This window comes from Ictalurus furcatus, chromosome 29 (genome assembly GCF_023375685.1).
Source record: "Ictalurus furcatus strain D&B chromosome 29, Billie_1.0, whole genome shotgun sequence".
NCBI classification, from domain to species: domain Eukaryota; kingdom Metazoa; phylum Chordata; class Actinopteri; order Siluriformes; family Ictaluridae; genus Ictalurus; species Ictalurus furcatus.
Window position 1 is genome coordinate 3,256,260 of NC_071283.1, and position 27,555 is coordinate 3,283,814.

Here is a 27,555-nt window from a genome sequence, read left to right on the forward strand (position 1 = left end):
AGAGGACGGCGCTGAGAGAGAGAGTGAGAGAGAGAGAGAGAGAGAGAGAGAGCATCCGCCTTCATGAACATACGCTCAGTGCGCAGAAACAGAGGCAGAGAGAAGTAGCGCGCGACAGCGCTCGTGCCCTCGTGCTGAAGGTGACAAGGAACGGATTGCTCTATTGGGAACAGAGAGAGAGAGAGAGAGAGAGAGAGTGTGTGTGTGTGTGTGAGAGAGAGAGAGAGAGAGAGAGCAGTAACGGCTCGGTGCGCGCAGCTTCACGCGACAGCTCTGAGTCCCTTTTCTGAAGGTGACGCGGTAAAGAATGATTCATTTTTTTCTCTTCAGGATTTTTGTTTATTTTTAGCGGCAGCAGCGTCTCAGTGTGTGTGTGTGTGTGTGTGTGTGTGTGTGTGTTGTTTTGTTTCCCCCTTTCCGCAGATGCTCCGCGCCGTCATGCTGCTCGTGTGTGTGTGCGCGGCGGTGATCACCGGAGCGGCCGCCCGCCAAGACAACGGCAATTTTCTAGACGACAAATGGCTGACGGCTCGATGGGACAAATTCCGTGACGTGAGTTTCGCTTTTATTTAAAAACAAAATATACAGAGATATAGAGATATATCACGACTCTAACAGCCTCGGGATTCCGTGTGCTCGTGTATATATGTATGTATGTATGTATGCATGTGCTCGCGCGCGTGTGCGTATGCGCGTCTTCGCGCGCGCGTGTCTGTGTTTGTGTTTCCTACGTCACGCTGTGAGCTTACAGCAGCAGAATGAGGCTCACTCACCCTCTCATTCCGTTTCTGTAGGCTTTAAAACAGCTGAGGTGGTTAGCTAACTGGCTGGTTAATGGCATTAACACCTACCACTGAGATTTATTTCCTCTAAATATCCTGTTAGACGGTAAGACGTTTACAGCCGTGAACCTAACGCTGAGGTGACGCCAGGCTGTTGTTTAGACATTCCATACATTAACATGTACGTGTTTTGTCCGACTCATTACCTTAAAAATGTTCCTAATACTTTACTTTTACTTACTTTTGAAGAGTTTCCGAGTGACGATACTAGTTTTATAAAGTACATATCAAGAGAAATCTATTTTTTTTTCCTCCAAGAAATACATCAATCTGTCCTTTCACCTGGCAACCCACTGATATTACATGTACAAATATTTATGCACGAATATAAGACAGTAAAGGTGTTCAGCAACGAGCAAAACCAGGTTATAGGCTACACAACTAACGTCATTTCGGCTATTTAAAGCTTCATCATCCTCGCCTTTTCTTTGGAAAATCTGGCAACTACCGTGTCCTTGTCAATGTCGGTTTCCCTTTCGATGCTCCATTTGACAGCCGCGACTCACCCGTGCTTGACCGCCAGTAACTTTTGGGGAGTTCCACACAATTAAACGTCCCCTCTGCATGTTACTGTTCTAAAGGGAAATGACGCATGTGTAAACAATTTGCAGCACACAGTTCAGTATCCTGCGATGTAATGATTTTTTAAATCAATTTTGTAATAAAATGATGAAGAGATCGGAAGGGGGGGCGCAAATAGACAGAGCATCATTTGGGGACTCGGTGTATTTTATTTCTTTTCAAATAGAATGCGCGTAAATGAAAAACCCCGCGTTCCCTCTCCCTGTGTGTATTCTTTTTGCTGGGGGGAGGCGGAGCTTAGCCTGCCTTTGATCTAACTGTCAGCGCAGACCAGTGTTGACGCCTTAACCACTTTTCAGACCCCTGTAGTGACTTTTTTATTTTTGTGCAAAAAAAGCGCCTAGCGACTTTTTGGACAAACCTTAGCGACTTCCCAAATGTCGGCAGTACTGTCCTGCAAGCGTGAGGTCTTGCTTTCCCGCTGCACTCGCACCTCTCTCTGCGTCTGCTCTGTTCAGTGATCGTCCGAGAGCCTGAGATTTAACAACGTCATGGATGTCGAGACGCACCCTTCGTCCACATTTATATCATTAGTATGCGAATGTTTGTAGAACGCAAGACGGATGGAACGCATCATGTCTCACATGTAAAATAATTCACGCTATTACGGCCTAGTTCTCTTGTTCAACGTAGTTATAGCGTTCAGAAACATTTCTGATCATTCATGTTCCACACCTGTCCGTTATATAGTTTTATAAAAGTGAAAAATCACAAAAGTTTTGAGAAGTAATTAAAAAAAGTACAAAAGCAAAAAAAATCTATCAAAAAGATATATATATATATTTACATATATATTTTATATAGAATAGATAATCATTGTACCTGGTTTCCGCCAATCTGGGGTGGGGGGGGGGGGCATGATAGGAGAGGCTTGGGGGGACTTTAGTTACAAAAGGTTGAGAACTTCTGCTCTACAGCATTCAGAAAACCGCATTCTTGCCAGTCCCACTCCACTTTCACCGTAAACTGTCCTGTAGTCATCAAAATACCGCACAGATCCTATTATTTTTGCATCAACGTGTGAATCCGTTTAACGTCTCGTGCTTAAAAAACGTCCTTTTCCATCAGTCATCCATTCCGGGTTATGAAAAAAAAAATGGTACATTTCAATTCCTCAACGTTCGCTCGGCCCTGTTACCTGAAAACGCTCACCCGTATGAAATATTTGCAATGTTCCGCCAGTCACATGTTCAGCATGAAGTTGCATCACCCAGATTTTCTGAAGATCGCGGGAAGAAGAAAAGTGCATGCTGTCATTTACGTCGTTTTCAATGATGTTGTGACATGGACTAAACAGATCACTTGGATAATAGAACAGTCTGGTAGAAATTATAGCCTGGGAGTTAATTATTCATTTTAAAACAATACAACAATCCAAAAATATCCATTTTTTGGTAGAACTATCCAAACGGTGCCTCTCTTTGATAAATGTAGACTTTCCTAGATCGTGTTATGAATCTACAGGCTTTTCAAGCCCTATTTTCCCCTGATTAATCCCTGCCTAATTCACAGCCAATATCATCTAGATTGGTTTTTGTGGTAATGAGATTTCGCCCCCAAGTTTCCCCGTTTAATTCGGATGATTCACCTAGTTTTATTTTAGAGACACAAAGAAAGGTTTCAGTTCTCCCTCGACAGAGAGATAATCTGTTATCAATTATTTGAAATTCTGCACTGAGGATTTTTCAACTGCTTTATCCATATTAGGTATAGCATATTGCAAATATATATATTTATATAAAAAAAGACACATTGCCTACACAAGCAAAGAAAAGAGAGAAAAGAGAAGCCCCCTGTGGTACCTCATATCTCATAATTTTAGGCTCTGACAAAGTCCTATTTGGGTCATACCAACCTCCTGGGTGTGATTAGTTAAATACGAGTGAATTCACTTGATTGTTATCCTACAAAAAGCCATGGCCTTAAGCTTAGTTAACACAATTTTGTGATCTAGTGTATCAAGTGCGCTCTGCAAATCTCTCCAGCCAGATCATAATGCAAAATTTCCCATCGTCCACTTCACTTCTTACGAAATATTTTAAGTACAAATAGCGTGTATTTGTGGGATGGGCTGACTTTTCTCGAGTCAAGATCCAGTCTTAATGGGGTCAAGGCCAAGTTAATATTGAGTCCAGATGAAAGCGAGGCCAAGTCAAGATCGAGGCCGAAATCCGTCAAATCCTTTTAGAAGCCGTGTCTTTACTTCAACTCCATATACGCTAGAACAAATTTCCATGTATGCTAAAATATGTCTGTTTGTTACAGACAGCATAGTTTCTCACCCTGCCATTGGTAAACAGAATTTTTTAGCAGCCAATGTCAATGCCCGTTCTTAAATTATAAGTTGAACACGGACCGATTATACTACTTCTCTCCACTAGTTGGCATCATTCACACATTGTTCCAATGATTAGATTAGTATTAGATAATTATATTAGATTCGTTTTCTAGAAGGTATTACTTCTTGGCCCAAGCATTATTTTTTTACAAACGTTCGTTAGAGACCAAGAACATATTTAGCGAGACAAATACCCGAGACCTAAACAAGTCCAAGTACAAATGCGGATACGTTTGAGACATTTCCAACTACAGAAAACGGGACTCGAGTCCTACAACCCAATGTAAAGAATGAAACACTTCGGGGGCTTCCTGTTATAGGAAAATAATCAAAGTCTGGACGTGACGAGCCCCGGTGTGAAGAGTAGCCACCAGATTTGAACAGTTCCTTCAGTTACTGCACCAGACTCTTAATTTTTTTGCGTCTCTTTAAACGAATAAGACAAATAGTGCAGCTCGTGATGTTACGGAGAAACCGCAACATCATGAAGCCATGAAGACTTTCACACGGCGGAAAACCTGAAGTTATAGCTCTAGCTTTGGCTGTTACGAAGGATTGACACTGGAGACTCCTTCTGTAAATATTGCGCAAACATGGCCTCACTGAATACGTCACCTTAACGACAAGAACTGCACGGTTTAAAATTCTGCCATACACGTCCTTGCGTCATTTGTTACTATAGAAACAATCCCGTGTTGAACGAGCAGCTTCAAGCAGTTCAAGCTGTTTGCACGTTTAGCACGACTGATAATTAACCGCACTTGAATCTTTCGTCAAATTAAAATGTAAACACCCGAAACTGTATACGGTACCATAACGAAGACCAACTTCTGGAGGGAACGTCGGATGGCGTGGCGCGGGGACGTAATGACGTGTGCCGTTAATCCATCTATGTTCTAGAACATTTAAAACGGGAACATGAAAGGAATATTCTAAACGCGACTCATGTAAACACCTTAATCAGAATATCATCTTATTCAGAATAAGGTCAATAATTAGATCACTGCTGTCCATGTGAACACCTTAATCAGAATATTGTCTTATTCAGAATAAGGTCAATAATTAGATCACTGCTGTCCATGTAAACACCTTAATCAGAATATTGTCTTATTCAGAATACAGTCAGTAATTAGATCACTGCTGTCCATGTGAACACCTTAATCAGAATATCGTCTTATTCAGAATAAGGTCAGTAATTAGATCACTGCTGTCCATGTGAACACCTTAATCAGAATATCATCTTATTCAGAATAAGGTCAATAATTAGATCACTGCTGTCCATGTGAACACCTTAATCAGAATATTGTCTTATTCAGAATAAGGTCAATAATTAGATCACTGCTGTCCATGTAAACACCTTAATCAGAATATTGTCTTATTCAGAATACAGTCAGTAATTAGATCACTGCTGTCCATGTAAACACCTTAATCGGAATATTGTCTTATTCAGAATAAGGTCCATAATTAGATCACTGCTGTCCATGTAAACGTAGTCGTTGAAAAATAGTGCTAGCAACGAACTCCGTGCTGAGATGTTACGGACATTATTCAAAGCGTGCGTTTAATCTAAAGGCGCTCAGTGCTCGCAGAACCGAAGTGCTCAAACGTACGACAGTTTTCCCGAGCTGCTCACTTCGTTGCTCCGCATTCTCTGCGCTCATTTTTAAACAGCCCTACCAGTATGACTGTCATGCAACCTCGCACCGTTGCAGTTTTCTCTTTTTTAGATACCCTTCTTTGTACCCGTGTACACCCTGTGCTTTTTTTTTTTTTTTTTAAATTGTTGTTCAAATGAATTCTATCATGAAGTCTTTTTTCATACGAGCGCTCAGGTTATAGCCATTATCTCCGACCCGGGAAAATAGATGAAGGCAGTAGAAACTCTTGCAAATGAGATGATCAGAAATGAGCATTTTAAAGGATAAAAGCATCAATTTATATTTTATTTTTATTTTATTTTATTTTTTTTATTTATTTTTTTTACAAAACTTGTTCCAGTAACTGGATATACCACCTTCAACACTTACAGCCAAATGACTTTTAACGGCAGTGAACCCAGTGCCTGATGATATTTCCTGTTCCAGAGGACTTTCATTTCCGTTTCTGTGTGTGTGTGTGTGTGTGTGTGTGTGTGTGTGGTGATGAGGTGTATATAAGGTTTGGACTATTACAAAGGCGGTGTGCTACAGTACTTCCAGGAAAAAGCCAGATCACCCGACGCTGTCTCATGCAATTTGAAAAAGTCTTTCTTATCTTTCTCTCTCTCCCCCACTTTGCGTCTTCCTGTCTCTCATTCCTCCTCTCTCCCGTTCTCCGTATCCGTTTGTGCATTCCGCAGCATTGCCAGAAGGCTCGTACGTACATTCCAATGCGTTCTTTGATTAATCAATACGTTCTCTTATATCTTCCTCGTTTCTTCTCTCTCTCTCTCTCTCTCTCTCTCTCTCTCTCTCTCTCTCTCTGGCTTAAAGATCACGTTAAAGATTAGCGGAGCCGCTCCACGTGTCCTTTCAAGGCCAAGCAGCGACGAGTCGAAGCTGCGTGCGGATTATCCTCTCGCTAAACATGACGTTAATGAGATGCTCGATTTGAAACGAGGCGAAACGGCCCGAATTAATGCGGGCTTCAAAACCAGCCTGTTCACTTAAAAACTCATTTATACGGCATTTAGAGATTTAACACCATTTGAGTTCGACGTTAAAAGGATAAATACAGGGTGGCGTAGAATCAGCGCCGTAATTATTGGCATCCTTGGTAAAGATGTGGGTAAAAAAAATAAATAAAAATGCTTCGTGTGATTGTTGATCCTTCAGGGTCCTAAATCTTGTCTTGTGGATCATCTCTTCTCTCAGGTCATAGGGCCAGACGGGTCATGTCAAACACTTGATTCTGTTGTCAATGCGTGGACTTGGATGGACATTGTGGATCGTTGTCCTGCCGGAAGATTCAACCATGACCCAGTTGTAACGTCTTGGCAGAGGCAGCCAGATCTTAATTTAAAATCTCCCGGCACTTTATGTAGTCCTCGATGCGATGCGTCTTCATGAGAGTCTTTGGAGGAAAAACAGCCGCACAGCATCACAGCGCCTCCACCATAGTCCGGACCGGTTGGGATTAGGTTCTGCGCTGTATAACCATTCTTCTTTTTTTATGGTGAACCCAAGCTTCATTTTTGTCTCATCTGACCATAGTACCTGGTTCCAGTCCAAGTTCCAAGTAGCATCTAGTAGAAAGGTTTATCTCTCTAACTTCTGCCTCATTGTGTGTTCCATCAGGTGGAGCAGTGGATATGTCTTTTATCACATACGTTACGCAGCTATTTTTTATAGCCATTGCCTGATTTATGAACGTCAACACACTTCTGTTTCATTTCATTTGTATATTCTCAAATCTTCGCCAAATAGCCTAAGGGAATTCGATTCGGTGTGATTGCGTGTCACGTCCTACTTATACCCCATTGAAACAGGAAGTCGTGGATGACCGCGTAATCGTGAATTTAAAATGGCTGCCAAGTGGAGCAACAGAAACGCGTTCGCCCTATCTTTGGGAGATCACGAGTTTGAATCCCAAAAATGCCAGGTCCACGAAAACCACACCCATTTCCAATAAGCCCAGCCCCTTCCACTCTTCTTCGCCCAAGTGCTTCCATCTTCCATTTCTATCCAAGATTCTACATGCAGTACTCTGTATTACAGTGCTAAAAGTTGTTGTGTGTTTATAAATACATTAAGCAAGTAAAAAGCAGTGTGTGTGTGTGTGTAAAACATCTACACAGTGTCTATGCTTTAAGCTTAAACCTGTCAGCGGCGAGATCTTTCCCAAGGTCAGGAATGAATAAGCGCATCAAGTGCGCACGAAATGCTGTGACATGGCTAATATTTTCTAGCTTGGACGTGGAGGTATGTAGAAACAGGAAGGAAATCGTATTAGATGCTGAGTATAGAACTCACTCTCTGCTTCGAGCTCTTTCTATCTGTCTCTCATTCTTTATCCCTATTTTTTTTTTCTGTTTGTCTGTATCTCTGCTTTTGTGTGTACGCCATTATTTTTGTCTTAATGGAATGCAGGCTGGCAGCCTAATAGATAGATAAGGTAGAGAGAGAGAGAGAGAGAGGGAGAGAGAGAGATGGATTTATACTGAGACAGCTTTATTGTCAGACTCACAAACAAAACCCTGGACAAACAGAGACAGACAGTTAGTGACAAAGATGGGGTGAAGAGAGGGACTGTTCCGATGTGAGAGAGACAGACAGGGAGACAGATGATGGGAGAGAGACTGGTGGGGGGGGGCGGTTAGAGAAACAGACAGCTATACAGGGAACAGATTAGTGAACAACAGAGGGTGAGACAGGGAGAGTCAGAAGGTGAGAGACACGGAGGGAGGGAAAGAGGGAAACGCGGGTGAGAGGCGGAGAGAAAGAGAGAGTGAGGATTGACATTCAGAGAGAAAGATGGAAAATGAGAGATAGACAGCAGGGAAGACGGCCAGAGAGCTTAGAGGGTTAGAGAGGCAGACAGAGAGAAAGACAGAAGATGAGAGAGGCAGACAGAGAGAAAGACGGAAGATGAGAGAGGCAGACAGAGAGAAAGACAGAAGATGAGAGAGGCAGACAGAGAGAAAGACAGAAGATGAGAGAGGCAGACAGAGAGAAAGACAGAAGATGAGAGAGGCAGACAGAGAGAAAGACAGAAGATGAGAGAGGCAGACCGAGAGAAAGGCAGAAGATGAGAGAGGCAGACCGAGAGAAAGGCGGAAGATGAGAGAGGCAGACAGAGAGGAAGACATAAGATGAGAGAGGCAGACCGAGAGGAAGACGGAAGATGAGAGAGGCAGACAGAGAGAAAGGCGGAAGATGAGAGAGGCAGACAGAGAGGAAGACGGAAGATGAGAGAGGCAGACAGAGAGAAAGACGGAAGATGAGAGAGGCAGACAGAGAGAAAGGCGGAAGATGAGAGAGGCAGACCGAGAGAAAGGCGGAAGATGAGAGAGGCAGACAGAGAGAAAGACAGAAGATGAGAGAGGCAGACAGAGAGAAAGACGGAAGATGAGAGAGGCAGACAGAGAGAAAGACAGAAGATGAGAGAAGCAGACAGAGAGGAAGACATATGGTAAGAGTGACAGGCAGAAAAGACGATGTGACAGACAAGCAGAGAGAAAGACGAGTGTGAGAGAGGTGAAACATCAACAGAAGGTGAGACAGAGAGACAGAGAGAGAGAGAGACAGAGAGACAGAGAGAGGGAGAGAGACGTACAGTAGGAGTGTAAATTCAGTGCGGTGTTAATGGTGTATTGTGAATGATTAATGCTTCACTGGTCTAATTCTCTGTTCCTGTGTCTATGCTTTACAGACGTTTAAAAAAAATACGCGTGTTGTGTGAATTGCCGAGTGTCTTATCTCTCTCACATCATCTCACACACGGCCTGTAGAATGAATTGATCTCTCGGCTTATCTTTTATTTAGGTACTACTTCTAGAACGTTCCTCAAAGAAAGGATCAATCATCTCTGTTTTGCATGTGTTATTAAAGTGCTCATAAAAAGCATAATGCAATGATAATTTACAGTGCTGAGACGGAAATAATCCTCAGGAGTGTGTGTGTGTGTGTGTGTGTGTGTGTGTGTGTGTGTGTTCTGTTCCATTAGGATAAAGTGTCCTGTCTGCAAGGCAGGTTAAACAAATCATCCCATCCTTTCACTTCACCTCTCTCTCTCTCTCTCTCTCTCTCTCTCTCTCTCTCTCTCTGTATGTATGTAGTGAGTGCACCTCAACACTTCAAGGTTATTGCTCGGTGTTATTTCCAGTCAGATGTAGCAACGTTGAAGCAGCGATGCCATATTTAGAGACTCTCTTTGTAGTTTTTGCTTCCCGTTGCATTGTGAACCCACACAGGGCTCGAGAAGTCAATAAAACCGCCTGTCATCCAGTAACGCCGGAACGCTTTTCAGTTGAATTTTTCTACATTTCTGCATAAATATGACTTAAAAGTCCTAAAAGTCGATGAAGAGGACGCAATTAAACAAATGAGATAATAACATTATAGTCGGTCATTTATTTATTGAGGGAAATGATCCAATGTTAGATCTCTGTGAGCGGTGTAGAAAAGTATGTGAACGTTTGCTTTCAGTATCTGGTGTGACCGTCTTGTGCAGCAATAGCTGTAACTAAACGTTTGCGGTATCTGTCGATCAGTCCTGCACATCGTCTTGGAGGAGTTTTAGCCCGTTCCTCAGTACAGAACAGATTCAGCTCTGGGATGTTGGTGTGTTTCCTCACATGACCTGCTCGCTTCAGGTCCTTCCACAACATCTCTATTGGATTAAGGTCAGGACGTTGACTCGGCCGTTCCAGAACATTCACTTTACTCTTCTTTAACCGTTCTTTGGTAGAACGACTCGTGTGTTTAGGATCGTTGTCTTGCCGCATGACCCACTTTCTCTTCAGATTCAGATCATGAACAGATGTCCTGACATTCATTTCCTTTAGAATTCGCTGGTGTAATTCAGAATTCATTGTTCCATCATCTATCCACAAAACATTTTTTTCCAATAGCCTTCTGGCTTGTCCACGTGATCTTTAACAAACTGCAGATGGGCAGCAATGTTCTGTTTGGAGAGCAGTGGTTTTCTCCTTGTAACCCTGCCATGCACACAATTGTTGTTCGCTATTCTCCCGATGGTGGACTCATGAACATTAACGTTAGCCAATGTGAGAGAGGTCTTTAGTTGTTTAGAAGTTACCCAGGGTTCCTTTGTGAGCTCGTGGACTATTTATTACACGTCTTGCTCTTGGAGTGATCTCTGTTGGTCTTCGCTCCTGGAGACGGTCTTAAATTTCCTCCATTTCTACACAACATGTCTGACCGTACATTGGTGGAGTCCAAACCCTTTAGAGATGCTTTTGGAACCTTCTCCAGCCCGATGAGCTTCGACAACTCTTTTTCTGAGGTCCTTCCGAGGTCCATACTTGTGCAGAAATATAGACAATTCTAAAGGGTTCACAAACCTTCAAGCACCACTCTATGTAACGTACAAGCTACACTGAAGGGGGAAAAAAAAGCCCCACCTGGTCTTCTGGGGCTTTCTATGATTTTGAGCTCATCGGTGCATTCTTTCTTTTTTAGAAATGTACCAGAAAGTCGATTCGGCAACGCCTAGTGTTTTACGCAGTCCATTCGAGGGGTTTGTTTGGGTTTTTCAGTCTGACGAAGGCTTGCGTTACCGGCAGTGAACGCTCTTTGGACTTCATATTGAGCGTGAACCGCAACAGATCCCAAATGCAAACACCACACCTGAAATCCCACGCTAGAAATCAGGAATAACACACACCCGGGCATGGAACAGCTGAGCAGCCAGCTGTCCAATCACTTTTGGCCACTTAAAAAGGGACGGCAACGACGTATAAAACGTGCTGTACTTCTTATACGAATAGCAGATACCAATACGAAGTTCAAATTAATATGAGTTTAAGTCGCCACCAACGTACAAATGAACACAATAGTTTAATAGTTGGGTTTTTTTTTTTTTTTTTTTAAAGTTAAACTGGATCAACTTAGACTTAAAGAGCATAAAACCCCCAATACAGTCCAGAAATGATACACGTGTAGGATTTACCGTTCCTGAAATTGATTCCACTGCGAAGATGCTTTTGAGGCAAAATGCTCTCTTGCTAAAATCAATGCCGTTCCGTTTCAAGGAAAACATTAATACGGGATCACATCGCTCATATTGCTTATTGGCCGTGAAACATTTGTAATAAGTCTCTATAAATAAATGACGGGAAGCACTGCTGCCTCAGCGTAAAGCTATCAGGTTCAGCCCGAGACAAACCTCGCCGTAATGTGCACGGGGCGCACCATAAATAAATAAGAACACAGATGACAGTGATGCCGAACGGAAAAGCGTACGAGCAATCTGAAAACATAACGGTATAGATAGGAGGCGAGACTAACTTTAAAATCAATGAATAAATAAAATTTATACAGAACTACTCAGAAACTTTGTGTCAGGGAAAACTGGCTGTCACAAATATGCACCGTTTTATTTGTTGTTGTTTACGCCTCGTGACCTGGGTATGATAACGAGTCTTTATTGGTGACGTATACATTACAGCACAGTGAAATTCTTTTTCTTCACATACCCCAGAATGTTAGGAAGTTGGGGTCAGAGCGGAGGGTCAGACATGATACGGCGCCCCCTGGAGCAGAGAGGGTCTTGTTCAAGGGCCCAGCAGTGGCAGCTTGGCAGTGCTGAGGCTTGAACCCCCCCGACCTTCTGATCAGTAACCCAGAGCTTTAACTGCCAAGCCACCACTGGCTTTATTTATACAACAGTAATGTGAAATGCTTGATTCTGATTGGTTCGGATTCAGAATGGGTTCATTTCCTGTAACAGCAACTGTGCGTGAGAACTTAAACCAGCTTTTGGTATTTTTCCGACGTGATGATGTTACGTGTACACGACATGCGTTATGTATGTCTGGCCACGCCCCCAGACCTCCCCTCTTAAAGCCGCATGCGATGATATTATCAATCAACAACAGTTAGGGCGTGCGATCGAGTCATGGCCTAGTACACACACGCGATCTCATCAACCTAGCCTTTACTATCATTGACAGACGAAGTAAAAAGACACGTCTGTTTTTAGTTGCCGAACCGCCAGCTGAGCAATCCAGCTGTTCTATTTTAACGTCTCTCTCGCACAGCGTATGTGTGCGTTTCTCTCAGCATGTGGAATGTCATATGGAACGATCAGAAAGGACAGAAATATCGCTCTCGGGGCTTTGCGATGACGGGACTCAGAAGTGACAGAATCAATAAAGAACACGCTCGCCTCGAACGCAAGCTCATTAACAGCCGTGCTTGGAGACGCAGCTTGTGTGGGTGGAAGTGTGTATATCAGTTACCGATGTCCTGCGTGTGTATCTCACTAATATTCGTCTTTATTTGTTTCTCTCTAACGCTTCCTATACTATCAGGAAGTAGAGGTTTGTATAAAAATGTGCTTTGCTTTGGAATATGTAAGATGCAAGGATAATAATACTGAACACCACTATTACAGTGCAAACCGTTACCTAATATCGATGTGTGTTTCAGGAGCCCGGATCGTGGACCCCTGAGAAGCCGCTTGATCAAGGTGCATGAGACGACCTCGACGGTTCATCATCATGGCTACACAAACGCATCGTTTAAGCACAAAAGCGCAATTAGTATGATGTATAATAGTTTAAACAGTTCGAGCATGCTTTCGAGGAAGTATTATCTCCGAGTGGCGTTTAGCCAATCAGATTTCGTTCTGGATTTTAAGCTGTACACATTAGGGCCTTGCTGTTTACATTTACATTTATTCATTTAGCAGACGCTTTTATGCAAAGCGACTTACAAATGAGAAAAATACAAGCTGTTTGATCAAAACGCTAATATAATTTTAACATAGTCCAAAATAACACAAAATGTATTTCTCCAATTTGTTTGACAGGCAATAAGACAAAACTAGTATTTTCCTATATAAACGGAAAAGGCGGGCTTTGACTGTGGATTTAATTCTTCGCTACTATTAGAGAAGCCTAGCAAACAGCACTTCCTGGTCATGTGACATGGCGTTTTTTGTTACGTCGAAGTTAAAGCCCACCTTTTTCCATTTATATGGGAAGATACTAGTTTTGTATTCTTGCCTATCAAACAAATTGGAGATGATTGAATTGTTGCCGTATGGCAACACCGTGCAGTAAAGGGTTATGGACGCACAGCTCAATGAGTGGCTCAATGACTGGCCTTTCTTGGATAGGGGATGCTGTTTCTATAGCGGAGTCTTGCCATGTTGAACTCCAGCCTCAGTAGCATCCGAACAAAATGAGTCTAGCATCTCAAATTTAAACTAGCTAACTAGCTAAACTAGCTGAGTGGGATCGCACAGCGACGTGCGGATCGTAGTGGATGCTAATTAGTGTTGTTTAGTTTGAACGATGATGATGTGACGTGACTTGAAATCATGTGTTCCCCGAAATCAAGCTAAGGTTATTAGTGATTGTACAGGAACCACATACACACACACACACACACACACACACACACAAAGGCACTAAAACAATGGAATTAAAGCATGGTGAGGAGATTAGGTTTGAATAATCTGCTGAAGCCAGTGCTGGATTTTGCTAAGACTCTTAACCGTGAGGTCAGAGACCATTCAAAGTGTGTGTGCGCATGTGTGTGTGTTAGCCTCGTATCATTTTAAAGAAATGTTGTCTCTCTTCTCATAGTACGTTCACTAATACATGAGATGCTTTATTTTAATAATACACCTTTATTATTTCACCATTAAACGTACAGTCTATTCAACAGTTATTGATATGAAAAGTGCATGAATCAAATTATCTTTGGTGTTATCTCTTTTCTTTCGTGTGTGTGTGTGTGTGTGTGTGTGAGGTAGCTCTGGATCCTGCCAAAGACCCCTGCTTAAAGGTTAAATGTGGCCGACACAAGCAGTGCGTGGCCGACGACAACAAAACGCCGACCTGCGTTAGCCAGACGAGGTAATGACCATCGGTTCCAGGCTTAAACCCCAAGCTATAGATCACAGTGGATTAGAACCAGAATTATTAGCTCTCAGTTTACCAACAAATGTCCTGATCATATGTCTCATAGTTACTCCCAGGGCTTTGTTTCCACAGTTACACATACATACATACATACATATATACATATATTTATTTATTTAGTTGGATGTGCATCAGATTGAGTGAAACTATTGTTTCTCTTACAAAATATTACGACATTTGTTGTATTAAACATGGGTTAATTCATGTTCTTTGTCTAATCCTGAGCTTATCGATGGAACAGGTTTTTTTGTATCATTGTAAATTTCCCCAAGAATGTATATGATTACAATCATGGACTCCAAAGTCAAGACATTGCATGTTTCAGCATCTTTGGGCTCCAAGGCTGACTGAATCATCAGCACGTCTCATTGCTTTAAGCATTTAGTGAAAACTGGCTGAAGGAATGGAAATAGTTCTCCATAACAGGAGGTAGCAGGATCAGTAGGGTATTTTTGCGTGCTACTCTACTAAATGTTTTATCAATATCTCTCTCTCATATATATATATATATATATATACACACACACACACACACACACACTAAGGCATTTTGATAAAATTGTTCATTTCCCCTATGTATGGAGACTTTTGGGACATTATGTATAATATAACAAAAATATCCAACCTCCGAACTGCAACTCAGAGGTCAAAAGCAGACCTGGCAGACTTACCAATGGTGCAGGACAGACTACAAAACACAACACAGGCAGTGGCGTATAATGGCCCGGGAAATGGTTGACATGGTGGATTTTTTCCTCGGTGTTGACATTTACTTCTGACAACTACAGACTTTCCCGTAATTCAATTACGCACAAGTTCAAGTTCTAGCATTTTAAAGTCTGGAAAAGGATTCCAGCTGGAATGGAGTTACAGGAACATGGCGGACAGCCGGGGTCCGATTACAAACTGAACCGATTACAGCACGGAGCTATCCGAGAACCTGATCAAATCGTGCCGTTCGCCGGGTGAGGAAAACACACTTAGCTGGCAAAGTTTTAGACATTTTTTAAAGATTGTTTCCACCAATGAGTTTCACTCAACTGGCTCTTTCGTTGACAGATCTATGGTGAAATATATTCATAGTTTCGTAAAGTTAGTTCCAGGTTGTAACACTACAAAATGTGGACAGTGTTCACACATGTCAGTTCAAGTTAAGGTACAATGTAAAAGCATGATTTTTTAAAAAATTTTTGACACGTTATACTACCAAGGTCTGATTAACACTAGAACGGTTTTGCCGGATTTAAACACGGCGTAAAACCGCATCTGCATCGGAACATTCCAGGTTGAATTCGTTTGGCGAAGTGGATCCCTGCGTGCTGCAGAACACTGCAGCACCTCTGATTAGCATACATTATCTTTAAGCGAATGGGCTTCATTTGACGATGTGCGAGTAGCGTATGTGCTCTGGAAGACAATAAGAGCAGCTCCACATGTTCTTCTGCAGACAAGAGAGCGTGTTCTTTCTAAAAGAAAAATACAGTAATCTACAAAGAAGTGTGCTCTGACACAGAAAAAAAAAACACAAAAAAAAAAAAAACAACCCAGCCTGAACTGTAATAAACGCTTCGAGGTTTGAAGGTGTCATTCAAGTTTTGAATCACAGCGGAGGCGTGTCCCCGTCGTCGTCCGGAGGATTCGGTTCACCAGGATTAGATGATTTCTCTCAAGGACACAACGACTGCATAAAGTTAAACGCTCTAAACCTTCCGGGTAAGCCACGTTCCAATTCCAGGAGCCTCGATGCGCCAACCTAGCGCTGAAATCTCGGTTAGAGATTATAATATAATATAATAGAGTCACAGAGTCACCCCGAGGAAATCGAGAAATGCAAAGTGTAAAGAATTTGCAGACCGAGCTCTACTAATTTAGGAACCGTCATTATTTTTTTTACATGATTGTACAGGTTGCGACTTGGACGAAATGCGCGCGGCGGCCTGAGAAAACCCTTCACAAGGTGAAATTTTGATAGGATACGAAATAAGTTCCACAGATTTGAAGGCAAATCGTTTGAGGAGGGTGTAGAACCCAGCAACTGCTAGCCACAGAACCTGCATGGGCAACTAGCTATCTAGCTAACTCAGTTAATGTTGGTATTTGTATACCGTGACATACAAATTGCCAACAGTGTGACAATATGAACCCTGACTAAGACCTGTGACAAACGCAGGCTCGTTTACTAGCTGTAAACTGCCTAGATAGCTAGCTAATTGGAATGGCAGTACGGCATGTGAGCGCTCGAAAGTGTTTTTTTTGTTGTTGTTTTGTTTATAGATCTGGGCTTTCTGTGACTTTTTGGCATTTGAAGTATTATAATGTTCAGCCTGATGCACCATTTTGAGATTTTGGTGCACTTATATTTGGACATTTCAGCTAGCAAAACTAAAAAACAAAAAAAAAACAAAACCACAGCACTGTAATTTATATTTACAGCTCGTATCTGGCCAAGCGCATATTATTCTGTAAGCTCAAAATATTGTTTATGTCCTTTCAAGCAGTTTCTCAAAAAAGGAATCAATTCATCAATCTCAGTAGATGCTGAATAGAGTGGTGCTTGAAAGAATTGTCTATATTTCTGATGATAAATATGACCTAAAACATCATCAGATTTCCCGAAAGTAGACAACGAGAACCCAATGGAACAAATGAGATAAAAATATTACACGTGGGTCATTTATTTATTACCAATATGGTATAGGAACTTACAGGAGATCCATGTAAAGGAGGTTTATTTACAAAATCCAAGACAGAATCCAAAAACTAGTCAAAACAAGAAATTCACAAATAGACTAAACAAAGGGCAACTCCAAAGAATAGTCGAACAACAAGGCAAGGGTTTAGCGGACACAGGAATAGCAGAATACAAGGCTAGAAGTTGGCAATACTTCGCACTGGCTGGATGTTTCAGCTGGCTTTATCTGGTGTGCTTTCTGGTGCGCACATACTTTTGATTACTTTCATCAAGCATCTACAACAAATCTTAGAAGGTAGAACGTGGATATTCATTGGACATGCTCGCCTATTTTGCATATTCATCCTGGATGCTGATTGGCCAGCGGACAGAATGCCCCAAGAGAATGAAAAGAGAAAGTTTAGGTGGTTAACTCAGTTTTCAAATCTAGATCTTAAAGTTTGAACATAATTATAACGCTAACGTCCGTCGCCATTAAAAACAGTAAAGAGTAGATATAGATCCATCCATCCATCTTCTATACCGCGTTATCCTTCTCAGGGTCACGGGGAAACCTGGAGCCTATCCCAGGGAGCATCAGGCACAAGGCGGGGTACACCCTGGACAGGGTGCCAATCCATCGCAGGGCACAATCACGTACACGTTCATACACTACGGACACTTTAGACATCAGCCTACCATGCATGTCTTTGGACTGGGGGAGGAAACCGGAGTACCCGGAGGAAACCCCCGCAGCACGGGGAGAACATGCAAACTCCACACACAGGGCCACGGTGGGAATCGAACCCCCGACCCTGGAGGTGTGAGGTAAACGTGCTGACCACTAAGCCACCATGCACCCAGTAGATATAGATATGTAGAGATATTCCTATGCCATTTCAGATGCATTAAAACGCGCTAACCGATGTAATTCTTCAAATAGATTACTTTCAATAGTATATATTTAGAGCTTCTCGAACACACGTACCAAGTTCATGCAAAACGGCGAGTGTTTACTGAGGTGAAAACGAGGGGACACTGTCCTGGTTTGCTCCTAAACAGTTGTCAACAGCAATTGTGGCCATACAAACAGCAACAGGAAGTGTGCCGAGTATGAGCGCACAACATGGCAATAACAAGAGGCTGCTAATGATCTGATGAAAGAAGGGAACGGGGGTGGGTGGGGGAGGGGGAGGGGGGGAAAGAGCGAGGGTGAAAATGAAAGAGTTGGGCTCTCTTTCGGTTATCTCTTCCACTTTGCTTCACACGCTCTTTTTCTGTAGAGTGACGCATCTTGACACGGAAAAAAAAATAAGCGAGGTTGGAATTAAAACGCTCCACAAGACAGCCATTTCATCTTCTGTTTACTTCTGTTCACTCAAGCAGAAATAAACCTCACACACCTTAGTGGCCACTTGCAGTACAAGGGAACGTATTTCATTTCAGATTCCGAATGATTTGTTTGCATGAACCCTACTCAGCAGAATTGTATTTATTACGTCGATTGCTGCAAATTTGGCTCCATTTAACAGAATGGCTTCCACCGTTATTATTCACGTAACGTACGATTAGAGGCAGGATGTGAGAGCATGACGGCAGCGTGGTGTTTATTAATCCAGGATTCGTTGTTATAGGTCGTTGTTATATAAGAACGTGGGGAAAAAGACGAGGGTCAAAACTGGACATGGAGAAACGAAGAATGCGGGAAATCCAAGGCTCATTAATGCACAATAACGACGTTATTGGCAAGACTTCGCAACGAGACTAAACAGAACAGGCTATATAAAGGCAAACTAATTAAGGATTGAAGACAATACCGATGGACAATCAGTAAACATACCAATGGCAGGACAGGGGCGGAGACAAAAAAAAATCTAAACAGTGCACATGGTCAGTATAAACACAACAAGAGAGAGCAGTATGACAATTCAACAACTATAATATATAACACAGCAACAACTTTTAGGGTTTTGGAGGGTTTTAAGGTTTTGGAGGATATTAGGTTTTGGAGGGTTTTAGGGTTTTAGGGTTTTGGAGGATTTTAGGGTTGGAGGGTTTTGGAGGGTTTTGGAGGATTGGAGGGTTTTAAGGTTTTGGAGGATTTTAAGGTTTTGGAGGACTTTAGGGTTGGAGGATTTTATGGTTTTAAGGTTTTTGAGGGTTTTAGGTTGGAGGGTTTTGGAGGATTTTAAGCTTTTGGAGGGTTTTAGGGTTTTGGAGGGTTTTAAGGTTTTGGAGGACTTCAGGGTTTTGGAGGACTTTAGGGTTTTGGAGGGTTTTAGGGTTTTGCAGGACTTTAGGGTTGGAGGGTTTTGGAGGACTTTAGGGTTGGAGGGTTTTGGAGGATTGGAGGGTTTTAAGGTTTTGGAGGACTTTAGGGTTGGAGGGTTTTAGGGTTTTGGAGCATTGGAGGGTTTAAGGTTTTGGAGGACTTTAGGGTTTTGGAGGACTTTAGGGTTTTGGAGGACTTTAGGGTTGGAGGGTTTTGGAGGATTTTAAGGTTTTGGAGGGTTTTAGGGTTTTGGAGGATTGGAGGGTTTTAAGGTTTTGGAGGACTTTAGGGTTGGAGGGTTTTGGAGGATTTTATGGTTTTAAGGTTTTTGAGGGTTTTAGGTTGGAGGGTTTTGGAGAATTTTAGGGTTGGAGGGTTTTAGGGTTTTGGAGGATTTTAAGGTTTTGGAGGGTTTTAGGGTTTTGGAGGGTTTTAAGGTTTTGGAGGACTTCAGGGTTTTGGAGGACTTTAGGGTTTTGGAGGGTTTTAGGGTTTTGGAGGACTTTAGGGTTGGAGGGTTTTGGAGGATTTTAAGGTTTTGGAGGTTTTTAGGGTTTTGGAGGGTTTTAAGGTTTTGGAGGACTTCAGGGTTTTGGAGGACTTTAGGGTTTTGGAGGGTTTTAGGGTTTTAGAGGACTTTAGGGTTGGAGGGTTTTGGAGGATTATAAGATTTTGGAGGGTTTTAGGGTTTTGGAGGATTGGAGGGTTTTAAGGTTTTGGAGGACTTTAGGGTTGGAGGGTTTTGGAGGGTTTTAGGGTTTTGGAGGATTGGAGGGTTTAAGGTTTTGGAGGACTTTAGGGTTTTGGAGGACTTTAGGGTTGGAGGGTTTTGGAGGATTTTAAGGTTTTGGAGGGTTTTAGGGTTTTGGAGGGTTTTAAGGTTTTGGAGGACTTTAGGGTTGGAGGGTTTTGGAGGATTTTAAGGTTTTAAGGTTTGAGGGTTTTAGGGTTGGAGGGTTTTGGAGAATTTTAGGGTTGGAGGGTTTTAGGGTTTTGGAGAATTTTAGGGTTGGAGGATTTTAGAGAATTTTTATTTTTTTTAAATAGCACTTGATCCAGCACTTCCTATTATTTCCCGATTTATTTCTGTTCTCATATGGTGCTATTTTATCGTGTGTTTAATTCACTATTTTGAGTCATCTTAATAAAATAGTTCCAATGTCTTGTTCCAGTGTTACATCAATGCGTTCTCCTGTAAAGTAAACATGGCCACGATTTAAACAGTACGCTGACCGAGCACTCATCTGCTACACATACAGCTCACTTTAAACGAGTTAATGCATACTGGAGCTTGGGTCCATGGCTCGAGACTGAATTCTTCCCAGTATTCAGTATCATGTTTTCTTTCTTTATATATAACCTCCTGTCACTCGCCCTTCTGCTTTTCTGCCTTCCCTGTCTTTCAGCTTAAAGAGCATGACTTTCAAGCCTGTGATGGGGAAGTGCAAGAGATGTCCGCTGGTACGTCCTGCACCAGTCTGTGCGACAGACAGACACACTTATCCTACCAAGGTAACACACACACACATACACTGTTTGTAATTTTCCAGGATATTTTCCAATATATAATCAAAAGATTGATCTAATCAATCTATATCTCTCTCTGTGTGTGTGTGTGTGTGTGTGTGTGTGTGTGTGTACGGTAGTGTCAAATGGAGTATCAGGCATGTATCTCTGAAACACAGATTGCAGTGAAGTGTTTGGGACAGTGTCCATGTGCGTCAGAAATAAACAAATCTGTGGAGAGGAAAGGTACACACACACACACACACACACACACACACACACACACAGTTCCTCAGAAAGTAACTATTTTATAATGCTTTATTTCTCTCCTCTATTTTATGCACTCCCACAATCTCTCTCTTGCACACACACACACACACACACACACACGCCGTCTTTGCACACTACATGATTAATTTAAGGCTTACCATCCAACAAACGGTTCATCTTTTTCTCCCTAAAATCTGCAATCTGTGCGCCTTAGAAACTGATTAAAAGTTAAAACTCTGCGTGTGCGAGTGAACGAGCGCGAGGGAGACGAACAGTGCGGTTTAAAAATGCATGCTGCGCGGTGGCGGCGTTCTGTTTTCATGCCTTCTGTGCGTACAAAACAATTTGTCTTACAGCAGTCGCGGCTTTGGTAAATTCGTGTCTGTGGTTTTGACAGCTTTTAAAATGAAGTGTAGGTTGAAAGGTTAACGAAAACTTTTAGTCGCAGAGTCGTACATAGAAGACGGTCAGGAAATTCTGTGTGTGTGTGTGTGTGTGTGTGTGTGTGTGTGTTTGTAGAGTGCGGCGATGCTGAACTGAACAAAGTGGCGAGCAGACTGAGAGACTGGAGCAGAGATGTGCACGAAATGAGTAAGTTACGATCCATAGTCGCGTACCAATCTCACTTATTTGAGCAAAAATCAAACCGCCACAGAGAGATTAGGTTCGACGTGCTGCTGAGGTAACCAGGTACAGCATAGTTTGATTGATTTATCCATCTCTTTCTCTCTGGCTCTCGCGCGTGCTCTCTGCACGGGTGTGCAGTAACGGACGTGACTAAGGCGCCCGTCTGTAAAGGCTCCCTGGGCTGGATGTTCACCAGACTGGACATGAACTTTGACCTTCACCTGGACCAGTCCGAACTGGTTGGCCTGGGTTCGGAGAAGGACGACGTATGCACGAAGGCCTTCCTGAGGTCATGTGACCTGGGCCGAGACCAGCTCATCTCCAGCAAAGAGTGGTGCTCTTGCTTCCAGAGACACCAGGGTAAACAAACGAGGGCTGCTTTAAAAAACTCAACAACTTAACTAAACATAGTATTCAAGCACATTTGAATATTTACGAATGGTATACTTAAAGACGGTGAGAACATGTTGCGGTACCACTGACGTATATTGTATAAAGGCTTCCTGTGCACTATTTATGCTCACTGCATACGGCATAACATGATTTAACGGAGTAAACTCCCTGTAATTGTGAGAAAGTATCGTGTTTATTCGAAGAACTTGAAGAAACATGCTTTAAAACTAGGTAAATACGTACGCGGGATCTTAAACATACAGCGGGATTGGATTTTTTGTGGAAGCAAGTGCAACAGCACCCCTAGTGGTGGTAAGGAAAAATACACCAAAATGGTATGAAGAAGCAAGAAGTGAGGCTGGGGCGGTTTTATTTCTACCCAAGACTGTAGCTTCACGAAGCCTATCAGTCAGTACGTTTACACGGACAACAATAATCCGATATTAACCCAATATTAAGACGATACTCTGATTAAGAAACTAGCATGTAAACAGCGATTATTGATGACCTTAATCCGATTAAAGTCATACTCGATGTAAATACAAATGTAATTAAGACGCTGGAGTATTCCTGTTTTAGTCGCATTACAGACATGTACACACATTAATCACATTATTAACGTCGTGTGGGAGTTTTCACCGCATTGTGCGACAGGACACGTACACACACGGCAGCGCTCGACCGTTTGATGGCAAACAAGAGAGCACGGCCGCGTCCCAAACCGCGTACTTACCTGCTATATAGTAGGAGAAATACATGCATCTCAGCTACTATATAGAAGGTAAGTATGCGGTTTGGGACGCAACCCACGGCTTCAAGCAGTCGTCTGTTTACACGTACAGCACGACAAATAATTAACCGCACTTGAAGCTTTCGTAAAATTAAAAATGAAACCCAAAACAGTATATGGTACCATAACGAAGACCAACTGTACGTCGATACGTGAAATTCTGGAGGGAACGTCGGACGGCGTGGCGTGGGGACGTAATGACGTATGCTGTTAATCGATCTATGTTCTAGAACATGTAAAACGGGGACATGAAAGGAATATTCTAAAAGCGACTCATGTAAACACCTTAATCAGAATATCGTCTTATTCAGAATAAGGTCAGTAATTAGATCACTGCTGTCCATGTAAACACCTTAATCAGAATATTGTCTTATTCAGAATAAGGTCAGTAATTAGATCACTGCTGTCCATGTAAACACCTTAATCGGAATATCGTCTTATTCAGAATAAGGTCAATAATTAGATTACTGCTGTCCATGTAAACACCTTAATCGGAATATTGTCTTATTCAGAATAAGGTCAGTAATTAGATTACTGCTGTCCATGTAAACACCTTAATCGGAATATTGTCTTATTCAGAATAAGGTCAATAATTAGATTACTGCTGTCCATGTAAACACCTTAATCGGAATATTGTCTTATTCAGAATAAGGTCAGTAATTAGATTACTGCTGTCCATGTAAACGTAGTCACTGACAGTCGTGTCAGTTGATTAGACGGCGCGACACACCCGCTAGATTAGCTCTCCGTTTTAGATTTTTCCCCACAAAATACCTTTCGAGGAGAAAGTAAAAGTAGATAGACTAAGCACACATCGTCCAAATCAAAGTACAAATTACGCAAAAGGACACCGCGTGCTACGATGCGCCCAAGCCTAATAGTTTCATTGTTACGTTGCTGATAGATATTAGATTCTAGACTTAGACTTATCCGATATCACGGTCAGCCGTCACTGCTTATATTGGTTGTGCTGATTTGAGATTTTGCATCACTTGTTTTAGAGTCTCCCTGCCAGACAGAGATTACTAACATCCACAAACAGCAAGCTAGGAAGAAACTACTGGGTGAGTGACACTCTCTCTCTCTCTCTCTCTCCCTCTCTCTCTCATTAGTATTACTGCTAAATAGATACTTCGGGCTCATTTCCGTGCCTTGAACAGGAACAAATCTACGTAAATCTGTGTAACTGTGTCTACAGATGTCTGAATTCACGGTTTATACGATACCTCGGGCGAGCACATTTAGCACACGTGCATTGAAATGATAGGATTTACGCATAGAAATGCAGTCGTGAATATGTAACACGCCCATCTTGACATAAGTGCGATGTGTTGGAAGTGTTCGGGTCACACTGTGAAAATAACATCTTTCACGCAGAAAACCATCTTGATTTGAGAGGAGCAATTTTGTGCGTTTGAGGTGTCAAGCTGCTGACAATAGCTGCAGGCATAGAATGAAAAATGAGCAAAAAAAAACAAACGAACAAACCACTAAGTATGAATATTACCGGTTAGATTTAAAAGTTAAATGGTGTTTTTTTTTTTGTCATTTAACAGGATGTTCCGCGGCGAGAGTGTGATCTGGCTGCGAGGAGTGTTACGGTAGTAGTGAGAGTGGTTGTGTTTCCTGATTTTAACGCCTTTATGTGCACGTGTAGGTCAGCACGTCCCTTCCTGCGACGACGACGGCTTCTATAAGCCTCACCAGTGCCACGGCAGCAGCGGAGAGTGCTGGTGTGTGGATCGCTATGGAAACGAGGTCGCCGGGTCACGCAGGATGGGCCCGGCCGAATGTGGTGGGCATCTTAAAGCACTCGCGTGATACTTTTAAAGCACAAGTAGAATTATGTTAAATGATATTTCTCTTGGGAAACGGGGGGTTTGGGGGGGCACGGTGCCTCCAAGGTTCGGGGTTTGAATCCTGCCTCCACACTATGTGCACAGAACCTACATCTTCCAGTTCCTCAGGGGTTTCCTCCAGGTACTCCACTTTCTTCCCCGAGTCCATAGACATGTGTTGTAGGTTTATTGGCATTTCCAAATTATGTGAATGGGTGTGTGATTGTGCCCTTCAACGGGTCGGAACCTCGTTCAGGGTGTCCCCTGCCTTGTGCCCGATGCTTCCTGGGATAGGCTCCAGGTTTCCTCTTGACCCTGAAGAACGATAAGCGCTATAGATGATGGATGGATGGATGGATGACAAAGGTTTACCAAAGTATTCCCGAGCCCATGTCAGGATATCCGTTACAGACTCATGACGGTTTTTAAGACAGTGACGTCTGAGCATTCAGAAGTGGTTTTCGGCCTCGCCCTTTACGCACCGAGATTTGACCGGAATCGTTTACTTATATTGTGCCCTGTAGAAGGTGAAATGGCCAAAATCCTACCGATTTATCTTTGGGGAATGTTGCTCTCAAAGTGTCCACCAAAAGTAAGCGACTGGATGAGAACGGCATTAGTCAGAGAAACAAAGAAGACGTCTCGGTAACTCTGAAGGCAATGAAGAGATCCACAGCTCAAATTGGAGAAGCTACTCACAGGACATCCATAACCTGGACACTCCACGGAGCTTGGCTTAATGGAAGATTTGTGAAAAGAAAGTCAATATTGGGAAAAGTAGACGTCAAAGCCAACAGCGTTAACAGGGATGCCTCCACCACGAACAAGTCTGGCTAAACAAGTACCATTTGTGAGTGTACGTCAAAGAATCATAACTTATATTAAATATAAACACAAACCTTTTCATGAGCACATGAACTGCGATTCAGGTGGCCACCAGGGGGACAATACTTCCTACTGCTACACACCATGTGTGTTCCTTAAAGACCTGCTTGTAGGGGCCCTTTACCTTGCCTGAATTGAGTTGTCATTCAAATGGAAAGGGGAATTCTCTACAACCATGTTTGGATCAATGCGAATTCATTTGGATGTAGCAAGGATAAGTCCATACAAATCAGACCAGACCAATGGGAACAATTTTTTTTGCGTTCCTGAACATGGACGTCTAAGCAACGTCTCTGTACAATATAACAAAAACAGGAAGGACGCTGTTGAAGAAAATCTCTTTCGGATATTTGACTTCCAGAATTGAATCAGTTCATCTGCTGGTTACAATGATACTTCCACCTCAATTCTACAAACGTTCAAACGTGTTCTTGAGATATCGCGCTAACACAGATCTCAGACGTACAGACACCCCGAAAACATCATTCCTCCACCACTTGGATGTATGGGCATAAATCCCGTTCGGAGCTTGCAAGGCATTTAAGAGACTTAGCAAACGTAGAAGAAGGTTCTCTGTTCTGATGAGACCAAGATTCCTACAGTGAAGCATGGTGGTGGGAGCACCATGTTGTGGGAATGCTTTTCATCAGCAGGAACTGGGAAACTGGTCAGTGAGGAGTGCAAGATGGAGGGAGACAAATACAGGGCAATTTAAGAAGGCAAGCGACTGGCGACTTGGATGGAGCATCTCCTTCCAACACAATAATGGCCCTAAGTATACTGCCAAAGTCCTCCGGGTACTCCGGTTTACTCCCCCAGTCCGAAGACATGCGCTGTAGGCTGCTTTGAACCTCCAGATTGTCCGTATTGTGTATATGGGTGTGTGAATGTGTGTGCCTGTGAAGGGTTAGCCCCCATATTGTTCCCCGAGTTCCCCGGGATAGGCTCCAGGCTCCCCCATGAGGGTGGTGTAGGATAAGCGGTACGGAAAATGGGATACTGGATGGATAGAAGTTCTTTAATAGATCAGACGTTAACAGATGTTTTTGTTTTCATGGTTCACTTTGTTCATTTGTTTTTTGACTGAGCGTCTTACATTTTGTTGTTTGTGCTTTGTGGCAGCATTGGAGGGTTCTGGAGACTTTGGAAGTGGGGACTCGTTGCTCTCAGACGACGAGGACGACGATGTCCTGAACGATCAGGAGGACATGGGAGACGACGAAGAATACGATGACGACGATGACAGCTACTTGTCGTAATCGGCGTTATGGTTTTTTCTTGTTTTCTTTCTTTTCTTTTCTTTTTCTAAAAGAGGAAGGGGAAACCAAAAGCACGTTTTTAGGCGTCACTTGTAGAAATGAAGTACTAATATTACTAATGGCTTAGATCAAGGTATATTTCCCTCTTGCTGTGTAACATTTGTATTAAAAAAATTAATAGAACTGATTAATACGACGCATTTTATTTTTGTTATTTTGATGTCGTTGAGCGTTTTTGAGAGTCAATCTGCTATATCCCTTTGGGCAGGAAGCAGGAATGATCACACACACACACACACACACACACACACGCAGAGCTGATGGCATATTTCTAATAGAATTTATACTAGATCCATGTTTGTTGCTGTGTGTACTTGTTTTACCGTACCTTATGAACATCGTTGCACTCTTTCGGTTTTGAATAACAAATATAGAATATGTAAGATTAATAAGGAGGATACAGGATTAGCGCATTTCTACCTAAAAAGCAAAGCAGCTCTACTTTACCGAGTTATCATTATCACACATTTTTTCTTGGACAGTGTTAGCCTAATTGCTATCCACTGCATCTATAACACACACAGTGTAATTACCACAGACAAAAATAAATTAACAAAAAGAAAAAAAAACTTGCTTATTCAGAATTGAGTGAACTCTATCTGTGAACTAAAACACCTCTGGACATGCT

General features: G+C 42.4%; 1 protein-coding gene across 1 annotated transcript; it reads left to right on the plus strand.

Moving 5' to 3' along the window:
- spock3 (SPARC (osteonectin), cwcv and kazal like domains proteoglycan 3) lies at positions 1-27,555 on the plus strand. Its single transcript, XM_053619269.1, has 11 exons — positions 1-300; positions 424-552; positions 12,855-12,894; positions 14,188-14,290; positions 20,706-20,811; positions 20,946-21,051; positions 21,595-21,666; positions 21,841-22,062; positions 23,887-23,949; positions 24,543-24,680; positions 26,731-27,555. The coding sequence occupies exons 2-11, from the start codon at positions 424-426 to the stop codon at positions 26,865-26,867; spliced, it is 1,116 nt and encodes a 371-aa protein (XP_053475244.1). The 5' UTR covers positions 1-300; the 3' UTR covers positions 26,868-27,555.

What these genes read in the sequence shown, in the direction of transcription:
- spock3 (XM_053619269.1), top strand. Translation starts at nt 424, where the DNA reads ATGCTCCGCGCCGTCATGCTGCTCGTGTGTGTGTGCGCGGCGGTGATC. An exon ending in CAAATCTGTGGAGAGGAAAG is followed by an intron (nt 21,052 to 21,594) that starts GTACACACACAC and finishes GTGTGTTTGTAG; the next exon opens with AGTGCGGCGATGCTGAACTG. An exon ending in CAGAGATGTGCACGAAATGA is followed by an intron (nt 21,667 to 21,840) that starts GTAAGTTACGAT and finishes ACGGGTGTGCAG; the next exon opens with TAACGGACGTGACTAAGGCG.